General features: G+C 37.7%; 1 protein-coding gene across 1 annotated transcript in view; it reads left to right on the plus strand.

Moving 5' to 3' along the window:
- The window catches only part of LOC104163010 (partitioning defective 3 homolog), a 59,088-nt gene that overhangs the window by 23,243 nt on the left and 17,688 nt on the right, over positions 1 to 18,157 (plus strand). The window contains exons 7-8 of the mRNA XM_009701884.1: positions 8,671 to 8,821; positions 16,703 to 16,892. Coding sequence (XP_009700186.1) covers positions 8,671 to 8,821; positions 16,703 to 16,892 — 341 coding nt within the window. The remainder of the gene's footprint in view (positions 1 to 8,670; positions 8,822 to 16,702; positions 16,893 to 18,157) is intronic.

Consider the following 18,157-nt stretch of genomic DNA (forward strand, 5'->3'; position numbering starts at 1 on the left):
GGGCAGCCTGTTCCAATGCTTGACAGCCCCCTCTTGGTGAAGAAATTCTTGCTAATATCCAATCTAAACCTCCCCTGGTGCCACTTGAGGCCATTTCGTCTTGTCTCATCGCTCATTACTTGGGAGAAGAGACGAACCCCCACCTCACTACCTCCTTTCAGGTAGTTGTAGAGAGCTTCCTTTTCTCCAGACTAAACAACACTAGTTCCTCAGAAATGGAGTCTTACTTTTTTTTTATTAAAGACAAAAAGAAATGTTTATCTTTTGGGAAAATATTTCCCTGGTGTTTTCTATGCTGTTCTCTTTCTTTTGGTTCTCCAAAGGAGCCACCATAAAATAACAACAGCAACAAAAAAAGATCCTGTTCAACTGGTTTCTTTCGTGGGTTGATTCAGCATTGTATGTGCCCACTTTATGGACAAAAATATAGCTTACACTCTTGTTAATCTTGCAGAACCACAGTTAAATGGAATGAGCTCGATTTTATGGTCTTTTGTGCATCACCACCACCAGTGTTCATTCTGCTCCATTCCAGTGGGACGGTCAGTCCTGCACCATGGCGTGAGGTCAGGACTCTGCGCCCTGGGGTTCCCCGTTGTGCCATGGAGCAGCCACAAGTGTCTCAGGGAATCCATAGAAAGGATGACAATTTCAATACAAAAAAAAATTATGCTCAATGTCTGGATGATAAAAACATTTGCTATCTGGCTTTAAAAGAGCAACAGCAAAAGGAACCAAAAAAACCCAAGCTGCTTTTTTTTTTTTTTTTTTTTCCCTTCCTGGCTTCAAGTCCAGTAATCATTTTGCATTTGCAAAGTCAAACTGAGTTCTTTTGAGATAGACAGGCAACAGAGTCTGTTTTTTTCTTCAGTAAAATTGAGTTTAAATTGGATTTTAAGAAAGTTAGAGTATGAATACAGTTCTCTTGTTTTTAATATTCATTTTCATAATCAGCCCTAAGAATTGCATGGGAGGGAGAATTCAACAGCACGGCTCTGCAGAGTGCTGTTTCTGAGTGTTTTAGTTCAGACCAGAATTTTCACATGCTTTTTGTATTTTGGTTGCTGTCTAGAAGAGAGGGATGAGTCAGCCCCTGTTTTCCCGGCTGTAGAGAGGCATGAGGAGCTGTTTCTTTTTAAGAAAGCTTTCTTAGGCTTCAAAAGTCAAAGTCTGCTTAACTTGAGCATGGAATTGTTTCAAAACTTGGTGAAATGCCCTCTGATACTCCTTTTTCATGCCAGCAGTATTCTCATACAGCTTCGCCAGTTCTCATGTTGTAGACTAATTATAGTAACAATAAAAATGTACGTAAACACCATAAGAGTATTGTCTTGTCTTCAGAGAGGTAGTGAGGAGATCATTTGCATCATCAGCACTTACATAACTTTAAACTGAAAAGAGACCACAAATTTCCCGGAAGGTAAAAAGCATTTTTATGCTGTTGTGGTTTTACTGAACTGAAGAGTTGCCTGTAGAAAGAATTTTCATTGACTCACCAGGAGATAGAGTATAATCCATCCAAGTTTTCAAGTGAATTATCTTGTAGTAAATATTGATATAAGCATGGAGTGAATGGTAGTTAGGAATGAACTCCAAGCCAAAACTGTGTATCTGGGTTTTTCTCCTGTTTGCATTACGTCTACACAGAGTACAGTAATATAGTTAATTCTGTAAGCTGCACTACTACAAACCTTGCAAAACTTTGTGTAGTATCTCAGCCACAGACAAAATCACACAGTGAGTATTTGATGGATGCTGTTAGCCTAGTGTAACAAAAACATTTAGTTTGGGATTTGGGTATATCTAAGGTTCCCTCTCTCCTCCTTTCAAAGAAGTTAAATATGCTGTTCTAATCTATGTTTTCAACTTTCAGCCTTGACCTCTGTGATCAGCATTGTGTATTGACTCCAACTTTCCTATATAAACACAGAGAGACTTTAAGTTACATTTCCAAAGTTGTGCAGACAGTGGCAAAAATGGGAAGAATAATATGTTCATATATGATATTCATATACAGACAGTATTTAACACCTCAGTTTTCAGAAGACATGGCCATCAGATTTTTAGGTCTTTAACGCAGGGTTGACATTTTTTAAACTACTAAGATTTAAGGAGGAACGCTGGAGCTCCTTGTGTCATGTTTTATTAACTAGTGATATTATTATGATCAGCCTGTATGGGCAAACAGCTGCTGGCTGTATTACCATAATGTGTACACAGCGCTTAGGCACGACTGTTAGGCAGATCCGTGCAACTGGCAGCAGTATGTGCTGATTCAAGAAAATAAAGGTACTACTCACTTTTGGAATCCTGCTCTTTTCAGTCCTGCAACCTGGACAGCTCAGAGGCACAGATTGCTTGTCAGCACTCTGTTCATGTCATATGCAGGCAGCACCTGTCTGCCATTAAGACAGAAAGCATCACTGTTTTCCTCAAAATGAGAGATTTCGAGGGGTTTTCTTGTCTGTCTCCCCTTTTTGACAGAATTAATGTCTTACCAACCCTGCCTGAAATGAAAGTTTACAAGTGATTTGCAGATCCCCAAATTTCTTTCTGCATGCCTGTTCATCTTTGCTCCAGTTGCTGAGTTGAAAATGGAGCAAACCATGAAGCAGATGAACAGTCATGATTCCAGACCATAGAAGGACCTCATCAGCTGTTTAAACAAATTGACTGGTAGACAGATCAGTGAGAGAGACTTTGCAAATGAGTGGTTTCATTAAAAAAGAAAGGAAACAAGCAAACACCTTTTATTTTTTTTGCCAGCATGCGTGGAAGTATAAAACACTCAGCATTATTTTTCCCTGCATGTATTACCTAGTTGCCTACTTTGAAATGCATATGACAGGTTTGTTTTTTTTCTTTTCTCGCTAGATTAGTTTTGTGATGACATTCTGGAGTTCATTTAACTATTGAAAAGGCTTTAGCATCTTCTGCAAACACAATGATTTCACTGTTCACTCCCTTCTCCAAGTCACGGATAAAGGTGCTCATCAACCTAAGTTGTTCCCAGCTCCGATCCCTGGGGGAAACTACAGCTTGATCTTTGTGTCCAATCCTTTAGTGAGATTTCAACCCAGAAAATGAAAACTTAGTCCAGTCCTATGAAAACTTAGTTTCTTTAACACATTTGATACGAAACCTTGGTAGAGGCATTTTGAAAATGCAAATATGTCGTGTCCATTTCATTTCCTGAGAGCTTAGTGGCACCTTTATGCAACTCCCCATGATCATCTGCCTTCCCCATGGACCCATGTCCATCATTCTCAGTGATCTTACTCTTTATTGTAGATGGCATGATTTTGTCCAGAAGGAGGTCAGATGCCTGGTCTGTAGTTCCCAAGATGCCCTCTAGGTATACAGGCAAGCACCAGTCCACTGGCACCATGGCCATTCGTAACAGTATGTTGAACGTTTTGGCCAGCAGTTACTCAATTTCATGTTTGAGTTTCTTCAGGGCTCTTGGGAGAATGCCATCCAACCTGGGTGACATGTTAACTTCTCATGTACCCATTTGGTCTAATGCTCCTATGCATTTTCTTCTGGCTGGTCTCACTTCTCTCCTTATTTGCTACAAAGAGTGGGGGTCAGGTATGGATATCTGCCCGATATCTTCAGCAGTAGAGACTGAGGCAAAGAAATCATTGAGCTTCCCTACTGCAGACTAGTCCCTCAGTCCTCCTTTCACTCTCGCCATCAAGGGGTCCAGCTGATTCCCTCTGTATCTTCTTATGTCTCATGTCCTTGGTGCACATTTTACCATCAGTCTGAGCATCCTCTGAAGGGTGCTCCTTAAAATCTTCCATCTTTCTCTCAGTTTCTTAGGTCATATTGGTTGTTTTTTTTTTAATTGTGGCACAGTTTACCTGAGCTTCTAATACAGGACTTGTTAATGGTCTCCTTTTAGGCCTCTGATGTTCTTTTTGGTGCATGATTTTCAGTGTACTCAGGTAAACTTCTAATAGTAAACATCCCAAGAAATATTTTTAGAAATTAGTTGTTGGGAAACTATGTACATGATTTTCTATTTTGTAGTGTCTTTTGTCTTCTGTTCTGCTCTTCTGCGTGTCCCCATTTATTTTCACTTACTTTTTTCTCCTCTATCTGTTTTCTACCCTTGATATCAACTTGCAAGCTCCCATTTTTGCCCAGGTTCCTCCCCATACCCCATAACCTACCATCTAACCACATTTCGCAAAGCTATGTGGGTTCCATCCCACTATTCTGAAAGTTTTTTTTGTCTTCTGCTTGCCTTTTAACATTGTCAGAACAAGAATGCAGTATTTCTGAGAAATGCTGCACTAATTTTACATGTACTAGTGCATGATTGTGCATGTAAGTCAAACTCGACCCTTTTACTGGCTATTTACCTACGTTTTTGTGTCTTGGAAAGTCTGTCCCTAAAATAGGATCCCCACTTGCATGGTAACAAAGAAAACCATATTTAATACTGGTAGTAGTGTTGTAAAAGTATCTCTGTTGAAAAAGGAAGCTGAAGAATTTTGGACATCTTAGCCGCAATACACAGATAAGAAAGGAAAAAGAAAGCCTGGAGAGTAATTCTGTGTGACAGAAAGAGCTTCACTACCCTAGATACAGTGTAATATATAGCAAATTTGTATACTGGCTTCTTTAAAATTCATAATGCTTGCATGTGAGTATTTGGATAATTTACTTTCGGAAGGAAAAAGAGAGTCTGATTATTGTTTCTTTTAAAAAAAAGTTTGTTTATGCTTTGAATATTTTGGTAATGTTCTTGTGCATAAACTTTTTTCATATTTATGTGCATAACTTCAGATAGGATGGATGGTGGTGTTTAAATAAAAAGGACCACATTAGTTGTCCTTTTATCATCTAGATAAGCAGCAGCTGGGCTAGTTAGTACAGACAGTGCTTTAGCAAACAGCTGGTTCTTATCTGAATGACAAAGGACCAGGGTAGAACCCTTTTTTATTTGAAAAAAAAAAAATATCTTGTTTCTATTTTTATTTTAAGAGAATGGAAAGAAAAGGATGTACAGGCAATCTGTAGCATGTATGGTTTTATTGCATTTTTACAAACATGATCATTTATTATAGATCAGTGCTAGGACCCAGAGAGGGAGCTTTCTCACTTTATCCTGGAGAGGAGAAGGCTCAGAGGGATCTTACCAGTGTCTATGAATACTTGATGGGGGCAATAAAGAAGACCAATCCAGACTCTTCTCAGGGCTGCCCAGCACTAGGACAAGAAGCAATGGGCACAGATGGAAATAGTCTCCAGTGGTTCTGTCCAACCTCAACCAGTCTGTGACTCTGGACTGTCACACCGAGAAGTGCTCCTGCTAGGGACAGTTATTGATAGGAAGTATAGGGGCCAGTTGCTGCCTAGCTTGCTTTCCTTTCCAGACCTTTAACAAAGGTCGGGAATTCATACATCTTTGTTTATATTAGCTACTCTTTATCAGTTAATCAAATTAAATTATACCAGATAGCACTGATATCAGCTAAGAGAAGGAACTGGAATGTGTAATTCAAGCTCTTTATTAGAAATACATCAGGAAGAACAAATCTTTATTTGAGCTGCAGTCTTGCTTTGGACTGTCGGTGTCTTTGTCTTGCCCACAGCACAATTTCCAAATTCAGTGTATTTTTTCTTAGACAAGCTTTCTGTTAACAATGTAAGGAAAAGACTTTTTTTTTTTTGTAAAAGCCAGTTGTGTAATTCCTGTCTAATTTTTGCTATTTTGTAAAAGGCATTGTATCTTTTGTAAAATATTTGTGTAGTTGGCTGTCAATGGCTTTGTTTAAACCCATATTTTGAAATGCTAATTAGAAATTGAGAAAGTTTTCCTCATAAAAATTATAAAATACGTGATTCACTTTACAAAACACAGCCATCTAAACACAACACTCCTGCTATTTCTTTTATTTACCCTATACTTTATTGCATTACCAGGAGTGAATTTCTATGTATTTCTCTGATTCAGAGCTTTCTTCTTGTCAGTATCTTTCTGAAAATCTCTTGAGACCTTCCTACAAATGAGTTTGAAAGTTGATGGGTTGTCACATGAAGAAGGACTGTGCGATATGGCTCACTAAAAGCTGGACACTTGTTACATAAAGTCATCAATATAGCACTGGGAGTATAAATCCCAAAGCACTTTGATATTTTCACACCTTATTTAAAGGCAGTGAAATAAAGGTTAGTTCATAATTTAATGCCTTTATCATGCAAGTTTAAGCTCTCAAGCAGTCTAATGTTGCTGTGCTTTTTTTCTTACAGTTTCAGAATTTAACATTTCTATTCTTTTTGAATTTGCCTTAGATTCCTTTATAACAGATGCTACAAATATTGTTTAATTTACTTTTCAGTAAAGCTGTGAGTTGTAATCTGCAATTTAAAAAAACTAATAAAACAAATCCTCATTTCACAATTTAAACCTTATTGAGTCTAATTCACTTCCACTGCAAGTTTATTATTCTCCTGCAGCTTGACGTGCCTCCAATTGTAATTGTGTTGACCCTCCAATGCAGTAAATCTCCCCAGTGCTTATCAAACTGGGAGAGATAAGTCTACAATTTGGAACTTCATTAAATATCTCATTTATATTAAACAGATGATGGCTTTGAACAGAAATAATAATTTTTACAGACTCTGCGACCTCCTGATTGTGGTCTCCTCGACTTTGTAATGTGGCGTTTCGCAAACCTCCACCCCTCCGTGTACTGGGCGTTATGCCAGCACCCAAATGTCAGAAGTCATTAGTCCATCAGGCTGACTTCAAAGCCTCTGCTGTGGAGACCGTAGCTGAGTGCTTCAAGCAGATTTTAAAAAATATTTTGTAGAATACATTTCTTAGTCATCTGGGGATTGCGGGTGGAGTGATTAATAATGGGCAGCTGTTTCAAGAAGAAAAAACAACCAACAAACATGTTGCTTGTTACTCTAATTTCTGAAACTGTGAATTACTCCTCTTGTGCACGTTTAGAGACCAGTCCTTGGAATAAGTGTTCTCAGTTCCAGGTGGCTTCAAAGAGTTTGCAGCATGCTCAGTATCTTGAAGTATCTGGTCCCCACTGTATTTCAGTACATAGAAAATGCATGCTGTGGGATTTGTGTAAGGACATTGTTCTTGAGATTTAACTATACACTTCGATATGAAGAGATGTGTTCGTGAGAACAGCTAATGCTTTGATGTGAGTTCATATTATTACCCTGCAAAACACATATATTTTTTAATATCTGTTTATTTTTTTTAATAGAGCTGGAATCAGTTTACGCTGTTTAGGTGAATTTGTTTAATGGTCTCAGTGAAGCTCCTTTGGTAGCATTACCGAGTAGCCAGCAAGGTGCTAGAGCTCAGGTGGACCAAGAGCTTTTGGGGCAGGAAGGCTGGATGGTGTGAGGACTGTGTGATGGGCAGGGGGGGTTGTCTCTTGTCTGCAGTGAGAGATTGGGCATCTGAACTAACCAGTGAGCGCATGGGTGCCTGTTCTCCTTGCTTCCAGGGGCTGCCTTGGCAGCGGAGCTGCCTGTGGCTACTGAGGTGGCTAAACCCAACTAAACAATATCAAATTGTTTTCTTTCTTTGCCTCGCATGGACACTGCTTTACACTGAGCTCTGGGGCTCACTGATGAAAACTCAACTTTTTCCTCTCTGTTTGAAAAATCTGGGAGACATATGCAGGAAAACAAAGGATGACCAGCTTCTGCAAACAAAGGCTGAGCTGGGAAGTCACTCAGGAGAGCCTTCTGACAGAGAGCAGCTGGGGTGGGAAGATGGTTGTACATGCAGTCTTCTCTCCTGTGCATGTGGCCAAGCAACCCACCTCCATCACTTCTTCCACCGCCTACTTCATCTCTCTTCTAATGCCCCTGGGAGGTCTGCCTGGGGTCGTGGTGGGCAGGGAGTCGGCAGCTCCAAGGATTGAGGGCTGGGGTCGGGGGTGCACCTCGGGTCTTGCCAGTTCTGGGTTTTGTGGCTCTGCCTGGATTTTCAGCAGTGCCAGGGATCAGGGAAGCTTCCAGACTGAAGGAAACCCACGAGGTCTCTGTACCCTGCAACCAGGAAAGGCAGAGCAAAGAACTCATCATAAGTAGAAAATAAAAATAAAAATAAATGTTACTGTGAAGTCTGATTTTTTTTTTTTTCTTCCCTTTCCCTCCTAACTACAAAATATTTGAGTGTTTGCGTATTTGTTACTAATATGTGTGGTGGGGTTTCCTGTAGGTTTCCATGATGATTACATTTGAAAGCAAATTGCACCACTTCAAAAAGCACCAGCAGCCCAGTTCCAAATGGGGTTCCTGCTCCACGCTCCTGACAGGGGCCTTGTTCTGACAGGCTGTCAGTGTGGGAAAGATGGCCCAGCTGTCTGCCTGATAGTATTGAAAAAACCCAAAACTGTCTAAGAAATTATCCAACAAAGAGACACCAAAATGCAATTTTTTTTTCACCAATTTTCTGCTGAAGGATTTGAAATTTGACAGGGTACCACGGAAGGTGCAGTGTAAAGTGGCTTAGAAAGTTGGTCATTAAGCAGAGCTGTCATTGCAAATTATATTTGTCCAGGGTGAGAAGTTCTAGCTCATTTGATGCCCAGACAGATCTAGGCCTTAGGCAAGTTGTTACAGTTCTCTCATGCTGCTAAATGGACCCTGGGCGCTAATTTTCGTCTCTCTGTGTAGCTGGAGTCACCTGGGAGCCCCTCTGGGCCAGAGCTGCCCATAGAGACTCTGCTGGACGACCGCGAACGGAGGATTTCCCACTCCCTCTACGGCGGGATCGAGGGTCTCAGCGAGTCGCCCACAAGGAACGCAGCGCTGAATAGGATAATGGGTGAGTCAAATCAGCTCTGCTAATCGGGGCATGTTTTTATTTCTCTCTGTGATTCATTGAAGAGTGATTAATGTGTTATGTGGGAATCAGGGAACATGGAGGTTGCACTGACCAACTTAAAATGTGCCTTAAAATTGTTCTGTGGAAGCCTTCTGGATAGTTAATGTGAGAAAGTCAGTCAAATGGAATTATAAAGTGAATTTCCTGTCCCGTGGCAGGTAACAGAGCAAATAACAGGAGCATTTAACGTGGTTTTTCAGTGTCTGATCTTGGAAAATAAATTATTGGTTGGTCTAGTCTCTGTGTTGAGTCTTCATTTGCATGAAAGTCGGTGACTCATGGGAATTTATAATTAATTTCAGCATTTCTTCTCCTCTGTTTCAGTCGTACTAAAGTACAAAAATAAATAAGGGAAACTTGCATCCATTTATGCTTATTAGGGCATTTCATTAATTTGTTTGAATTTTTGCTTTGCAGGACACCAATTTTAAAACCTCATAACTAATTTTAAGCATCCCTTGTGTAGAGTCTGTGCCATACCATCTGCATGGCCCCGGTGGATAATGAGGTTATTAGTGGTTGCTCTGCATCAATTCAGCTTCCGTTGTACAGAGCTAGGTAATAAAGGCTTGCCTTGCCACAGGAACAGTCGGATTTACCGACTAGGATGGAATTAGTTTGAAAGGATTTTCAAATTTAATAGCACCTGACAGAAGACGCGACGATTGCTTGCTTGAGTTGCAAGTTTTAAACATAAGATGTGACCATTAAATCTGGGACTTTTTTTAGTGTCCTTGACACACAGAGAATATATTAGAAGATGGTGATATAAACTTGATACGGAGCAAGGCTGAACTTAGTTTTTAATTGCTTCAGATTGATTTTCAGCCTCAGAAAATGAAAGTCAACCACTTAGGCTTTTTCCAGTCACCAGTTTATATATATATTTCGCTCTGTTTTGGGGTTGTTAGTTGGTTTTTTTTTTTCTTTAATTTTTGTATTTTAGGGTTTGCTTTTTCTTTGTGGTAGCGTAATAACACTGTTGTTAAACTCTCTGAAAATCTGTAGCTTTGCTATTCAAGATATTTCTTCAGTTAAGTCTTTTTTTTTTTTGTGCATTTGAGCAAGAGTAATTAGAACTAAATCATATTCTGTTCTATTGCATTACATTTTGTACAGCTTGGAAGAGAAATTGTATACCTGAGAATCAAGGAAGCATGAAACCTTTTCACCCGAAGTCATACGCTCTTTAAGAGAACAATTTAAAAAACCTATTTATTTGTTGACAAATTTAAAGAGTGATAAAATAATTTGAAGTCTTTGGCACTATTATCCCATAGAAGGGACTAGTTCTTGTGATGTCAGGGCTTTAGATAAAACATTTGCAGAGCACTACCTTCTGCTTTTTCCATCAGTGTTGCAGAGGATTTACGCATAGAGCTCATATAAGCGTTAACGAGTTATCGCTTAAACACCTTGTCCAGTGATGGGAGAAGAAACCCTGAGAGAGTCTGTGTGCACTGTGTCAGCAATGCAGGTTACTTCCACATCAGAGGAGCACAGGACTTGCCACGCCAAATAGAACTTGTAGTTCATCAGTCTGATATCAACCTTTTAGCAGTAGTCACTAACTGGTGTTTCAAAAAAAGAAAAAAAATCTTTCCAAGGCTCTTAAAATACAATACTTTTGGATACCTCTGCAATGTAGACATAGGGAAAAAAAATCCATCCTGCATTTTGTTTAGGATATTATAACCTGAAATTGATGTTTTGATTTCCTTTGAATTGTCATTTTTCTGTATTGTTTTCAGAAACCAGGAACTATGTAGAAAATTGGTTGGTTGTGACTTAAATCCATTGATACTTTAGTTGGAAGCGCACAGAAAATTAAGTTGTGCCTGAACCTCATAGTAAATGTGATCTAATCCAGCATAACTGAAAACTGGTCTTGCCAGGATTGGGTCATTCCCTTTTGCAATCACAGCAGCTTCACAGAGCTGTCATGTTTAAATCCAGTTTTTAGGAAGCAGTCAGTTTTCTAATGTGCTAATTTTTCTGAATTAATCAGTACCACTAAGTTAAAACTGTAGTGTTTATAGTCTTTTGTGATATTATTGCATGCAGTGCTGTACGACAGAGAGGTATTATTGCCTGTTGGGAGAGATAGGTACAGTTGCTTGGTTCAGAGTAGCTAATATTTGTAAGACGCAATCATTTATTATGCAGTGGAATTCCTGTCCTGGTAGCATTGATAATGAGAAAAAAACTCAGAAGTTTTTTTATTTTCTTGAGAATGTGTGTGTGGTATTACATGCCTCTTCCAGAGTGTTCCTCCTCTCTTGAAAACTGGGCTAAAAGCAAGGATTAGTCCTAAGAACAATCTTGCTGAGGAAGACTGGAGGTCTGTACCTTCCCATGCCGGTCCTGAGCATGAAAACAAGCCAAAAGGAGTGCTTTATGCAGTGCTGATTCCCTTGAGAGTTCTCCCCATGTGCAGGAACCCTCTGACTTACGGGCTCTCAGAATCACCCGATGTCTTTTTATTTACCCCTCAATGGATTTAACTATGTAAATTTGTAGTACTCTTAGTACCTTGTGCTAAGGAGGCCACGGTTTGATTTCATGTGTGAAGGAGTAGGTCTTTCTGCTTCTTTTGCTATTAGATAAAATTGATGGATTTTGAGTTTTCTTTCTTCCTAAGTTAGACTATTCAAAAGTGATAATCTCAGGGTCTGGAAAATGCCTGCTCTTTTCAGTCATTGCTTAAAGTTGGAACAAAACATTTAAGACAGTTTTGTTTCTTTTAAATACATCCAATGTAATTTTCAGGAAAGATATTTAAGACAATTTCCTTACTCTTTCAATCCATAACTGACAGCAGGAACTGGTTGACAGAGCCTTGCGGTGAGAGTGGGAATAAAATACCAATTTTAGAATGTGATTTAAATGATGTAAAATAATGTTTTCTTACTCCAAAAAGGCTACATGAATTTTTTAATGTTTCTGATAATTGTTATGTTGATCTACTTTTGTAGATGATTATTGGTATTATAGATTTTCATATGCTTTTTCACTTGATAATATTTCACTGAAAATTTCTGATTGAGAGGAGATACTGCTTTCTGTATTCAGGGAATGATATTTTTGTTTTTGATGAGGCTTTTTTTTATTGGTACAAATTGGGACTTTTAAGAATTAGATAGATATAATAAACCCTTATGTTTATGTATTTATTTTTAATATTTCCAGGTTTCATGTTGTTAGTACATTCAAAATAACAGCTGTGTTATGCTGGTTTGCTTGGCTCTATGATTTAAAATTCAAGTCTCTTCTTCCAATATGCAGTTCTTATATATCATCCATTATGCTCCTGAGTTTTGCAATACACAAATACATAGCTGCTGTCTATATAAATTATTCTTATTGAACAAACAGCTTAGTACAAAGTCCTGTTTCATCTCTTTCTTCTAGTTGCTGATTTTTTTTTTATGAACATGGTGGGTTTTGTTGCTAACAGTGACTAAACAGAAGCTATTTATCGAGGGTACACAGAATAACGATAGCTTGTGCTGAATTTGCTTTTCATCCTGAAGGATCCCCCAGAACTTCATAAAATTTGATAGTTCCTACACAACAGGAAATACTTTGTTCTCTACATAAATAATTGCTATCTTAAGGATAGAATCGGGAGGAAGCACTACTGAAAAAAATTTAGCTAGAGATGTAGAGTGTATGTGTTGATGAAAGGAAAATAACCCTTTACAAGCAGAAGGCAGTTCCCTGGCCAGGAATCTCATCGGAGAGTGGTGGTCTGCTACAATAGTCGACAGATCTGAGCCCTCTCTTGAAATCCAAAGACTCGATATAGTGGAGACATTTTGTCCTTAGATGTTCCCCAGACTTTTATTCCCAATTCCAGTCTATTTAGCTTGGAAAATTAGATGATACAAGTATTGATGGGAAATTTTGCCAAAACTCAGTGTATTGCTGGGGACAAATATGCTGTTAGTGAAAAATAAAAAATGAAGATCTGGAGAAGTTCTAATTTCTCAATGCAAAATTCTCTATATCCCTCCTGTAGGAAGTCTCATCATTATTATTATCGTCATCATCATCACTATTTTATTATTATTTCTATTATTTATTACTCTGTTTATTACTTTGGTTAATACTTCATTACAGAGTGACTGTTGCTGATTTCTTGGTCAGGCATTTTAAGAATCACTTGCCATGTCACAGCGAGAAAGGGCCTCTACTTGTGGAAGAGGATTGAAGTGTACCATTGGTCTGAATCCTATGATATCAAAATGCTCACAACAGTCAGTCATAAAGTAATATTGGTTTTGAACGTATTGTAAGGGTGTTCAACATATTTCTTAGATCTTCCTTTAAAGAGAAAGCAATAGCAAAAACGCAAGAACCAAGCCAGATACAGTACGATGATAATGCAGTGTAGTATGGGAGCCAAGTTATCACAGCAAACAGATTAACCAAACTTCTGTGATTTCAAAGATTTAAGAGGACCTAAAGTAGTTGAGATCTTCATGAGTAAGCCTGTTATTCATTTTATGTACTGTGTGTGCTCAGGGGTTTTTGGGGGCGCTTGATGTTGGTGGTTCAATTGAGGTCCAAACTATTTTCTGGTCTATTATAGGTCTATACTGTCATAGGTTTGAAGTGTTGCTGTTTGGCACATTTTTCCTTCTAAGCTGAAAGTCCTCATAGACCTGGAGACCAGCCATTTGGTATTGGAACTCTGAGACTTCTTTTTCTGCACAGACAGATGGGAACTCTTCTTACCCCACAGCTTGGTATGGTCCTCAGGCTATGCTTGTTTAGATTGGTAACTTGTTGAAGAAATTTGAACCTTATTGTCCTGAGATGAGACACGCTTGAAAGTGAGAATGTTTTCCCTTCCTTATTACACCATCCAAAATACTTAATACTATTACAGATTACCTCGCTGAAGTTGAATTAATATATGCAGAACTGGACTTGAAGTGTATTCAGAGTCTAAATTTTATAGCACTTTTCTAGCCCGAGGGAAAATTATTGTCTTGGAGAGCTTTGTAGACAGCTCGAGCAATGTCTTAGATTTGTAGATCAGTCAAATATACTGATGATTACTAGGTTTGAAGTTTCTTTGATGTTTCTGTGTAATGTTTCTCACAACACTTGCAGAGTTGCTTTCTCCAAGGGTATTTTCTGTCCGCTTCAACTGATCTCTCTACAAAGGAGGTATTGAGTCCATTGCTGAGGTGTGTCTAACCATCTGCTGGAGGTGAAGCCTTTCACCTGTTTTTAGCTTCATCTGCAGTGAAAAGCATAGGCATGTCAGATGGGTTTTCTCCTTAATTCCAAAGCAACTATTAAAATGTCAGTCTTCACCCTTGTCAGATATAAAGAAGGGTAGTGAAAAGTTAAAAATGTTACTGAATTACTGTAGCCTCTCAAATGGGAAGTTCAATCTACCGAATACCATAAGGTTATAGCATTTCACAATCAATTCTTTGGAGACGTTATTAACTACAGAGTTAACAGTCTTGTAGGCATTATGTTTGGAAAGAAGTACATTACCAGGCTAAACATTAACCTGTCCGTCAAAGAAGCTATTGCTGGGCAAAAAATCAGCTGTTATGCAAACTGAACACATTCATTTCAGTTTGACAGTGACGAGATGTCACCATACAGTACCTTTTTCTCCCAGCCACTTCCTCAGCCTTCTTTAATGATCTCTTTTGAAGCCAGTTTTCCCCTGCTTTGGAAGGCTGTACAAAATGTATTATCTAGTGCAGCGATGATTTTAGCTAGCTCTTTACGCATAAGGGTTTGTTTGTTTGTTTGTTAATAATTGCATGCTAAGGTAGTGATGGTAACTAAAACCTTTCCAGAAGAGAGGAAAAAAATCTTTTCCCCTAATTCTGCACAATTATTCCATATCTGTAGGAAGAATAAAGTGTGAAAATATTTGATGTGTCCATAGGACCAGTTTATGTTATGGAAATATAAGTTTTGTGATATGTTATTACTGCGGTGCATCGTAGTTTTAGAATAATTTACAGTTTGTTGTCAGAGTAATGGCTGATTAACCTAGTGTGTTTCTTCTCACAAGATGTGACAATTTTATTAATTGTTTTAGTAAGACAATATATTTCCAGGAATAAAATTCTTGTAATGTCATGATAATTCATTAGAAATAATGTTGTGTGTAGTGAGAGTTAGGACCAAACATTTTAAATGACAGATCTTTTTAAGTCAAGCATCAATATCCAGGAGGAAAAAAAAAATTTAAAGATATTCTATCATATAAAAAATGATATACTGCTAATATGAAAGAATCACACTTAATAATTAGCCATTGCTTCAGATAACTAAATAAGTTTCATCCAAATTTGCAAATGTTTCTTTTCCTTAGAGGAAGTTTTATCTTAGTGTTTCTAGATACTGAAATAACCTCTGTTTATTCCAAGTTAAAATTTTAAATGGTGATAATTCTATATTTCCACTGTCATCCAAATAATATTATCTAACCCCTATCATCCCATCTCTGTGTCTCATGCATATATCCTGAAAAACAGATCTTTTCTGTTTAAACCATAGTTATGTTACAAAGCATTGCAGTGAAAATAGTCCTTCTGATATTCTTTATAGCTTTTTAATCTGTTTTGGTGGCATAAAGTTTTCTATAGGTTTAAAAGTTAAAAGTTGCTTCTTTTTATACAGCAGTTTCAAAACTCTTATACAATCTTATGTATTGAAATGATTGCTGGAAAATATAATTATGTATATGTATTTATCCCTATAAAAGCAGCAGTGGTAGTGGGTTTATAATATTTGTATGCACATTAAAACTGGTTTTTACTTGGAAACAGTGCTTTACTACTTTGTAAGAAGCCTGTAAATATCGTCTTTTAACTGCTACTCTAAGGAATTAACCCAATGAAGTCTGCTACTGAACAAAGAATAACGTTGAGTCTTTATTATGTCTCTATCACGTATGTGATGACTCTCTTTTAAACATTTTAACAACAATGTTAAAACTTACTTGAGTTTGGTGGTAATAGTTTTTGGTTTTGTTTTTGTTTTTTTTTTTTTCCCAAATTTTGCATGTGTGCCTCTAGATTATGTTTTAAAGGAGAGAATGAAAATTTGGAACTGCTTAGCTTTAGCCATGAGTTCTCATCACTTTTCACAATTCTTACCTTTGTGAAAGCATTATTAAAGAGTTCCGAGTTCCCAGTAGCAGTCAAACAAGTTTCAAATTTCATGAGAGCAAGACTGATCAGGAGAAATGATGAGCTCTGTTAGTCCCCACTGAACTCATTCTTCATTTCTACCAAACGATTTGATGCGAGAGAAGATACTATCTTCTGGGACTGGTGCTTTTCAGTGGTTCCTAGCGATGACAGGACCTGAGACAATGGGCACAGATGGAAACTCAGGAGGTTCCCTGTGAACATCAGGAAATGCTTTTTCACTGTGAGAGTGACTGAGAACTGGCACAGGTTACCCAGGGATGTGGTGGAGTAGAAATATTCAAAAGCCATTTGGTCTGTGTCCTGGACAACTGGCTGTGGGTGTCCCTGCTTGAGCCAAGCGAGTTGGAGCAGATGAGAGGTCCCTTCCAACCTTAACCCTTCAGTGATTCTGTGATCTTGCAGTAGCCTGCAGATACAACTGGTGTATATTACTTTTCAGACCTCTGTGTAGGAAGATGTGTATAAAGTGAGGCATAGTTAATTTTATTATCTGTGTTGTGTCACTCTTATCAGTACTACTGCAGTTTGACATGACATTTTATCAGCTGTGATTATATATTATGCAAGACACTCTCTGCCATTATTTAGTTTTTTGGGTTTTTTCCTCCCTTTTGTTATTCAGGTAAATACCAGCTGTCTCCAACGGTGAACATGCCCCAAGATGACACTGTCATTATTGAAGATGACAGGCTGTCAGTCCTCCCTCCCCATCTCTCTGACCAGTCGTCATCCAGTTCCCACGATGATGTTGGGTTTGGCACTGTTGATGCTGGTGGATGGGCTAAAGCTGCAATTAATGAGTCAACAGATTGGTAAGAGCATGGTTTAGTGGAAAGAAAAAAGAGATGACTTCAGTTATGTCTTTTCCTTCAGTTTAATTTTTGGCTACTGCTAATATTAATCTTGTTTTTTTTCATCACGTTTAGATTTCACTGTTTTCAAACTGGTAATTGTCTCTGTTTCAGGAAGGAAGTCTGTACAGATAATTTGTCAGACTTTCTACTTCTGGTTGCAGTTTTGTGCTCTGTCAAAGCACATTTGTGGAAGTGTTACTAATTTTTATTAAGACCAAATCAGTATATAGCTGTGTTAATTTGATGATTTAATATTAATTTAGTTGCCGATAGAGCTAGATTTTGTAAAAAAAAAAAAAAAACTTTGCAAAATTTTAACGCTTGAGTTTATGAGAGATTAAAGAATAATTGCAATTTAAAATTTTAATTCATAAACCTCATTGTAAATGTTTCTAAGTCTATAAAATCAAGATTTAACTTTATATTCCAGCATATATCTAGGAGCCTTTCAATACTTCCGCATACTTTCTTGGTTTTCCTGATAATGTGCAGTAATTTTAAAATCTGCTTAGAGACCAGGGCAGCTCTTTGTTTTGCCTTAGTATTAATGCTTGTGCAACAAGAACTAGTTAAGATTTCATTATTATTCATGAAGAAATACCTGTCTTATCATTATATGATTTGTAACTATCATGCAAAGGCAGTGTACTGTAATAGCTCTAAATTTAAAAATATGGAAAGTAATAGTTCCACGTTTAAAACTATGGAAAGTAACTTTATATGTTCAATCTATAGTAAAAATAGTTTCTATGAATCTTAGGTTGACTCTCTAATTACTTTTATACATTTTAATATGAGAGTCTTAATCAGAATTGCATTGAGCTCCATTATTGACTTGCTTAGATTCCTGGCAAAGAAATACTGTTTATTGCTTAGTTAGTACAATTAATACAGATCTAAAGTTTAATTTACAAGTCCTGTAATTAGCTATAGTAATAGCAAAATAAAAGCCCACCCCCTGTACACTGCCGCTTCTTGAAGCTAGATAATTACCACAAATGGTGTGAAGTATATGAATTTTCTTATTTTTCTTGTCTCTTGAGCTTGTTATGAGTGTATCAGCAGTATCTTAATAAAACAGCAATAGCACCTGCCAGCTGATATGCACCTGTCAGCTTCTTCTTTGCTTTATATTAGTTTGTTTCATCTTATGTCCAGGAATTGAGTTCTGTATTTTAAGCATTGTTTTAATGATTGTATGAAAAGGTAATTTTTGTATCGTT

This window comes from Cariama cristata, unplaced genomic scaffold (assembly GCF_000690535.1).
Source record: "Cariama cristata isolate BGI_N322 unplaced genomic scaffold, ASM69053v1 scaffold546, whole genome shotgun sequence".
In the NCBI taxonomy this organism is placed as follows: Eukaryota; Metazoa; Chordata; class Aves; order Cariamiformes; family Cariamidae; genus Cariama; species Cariama cristata.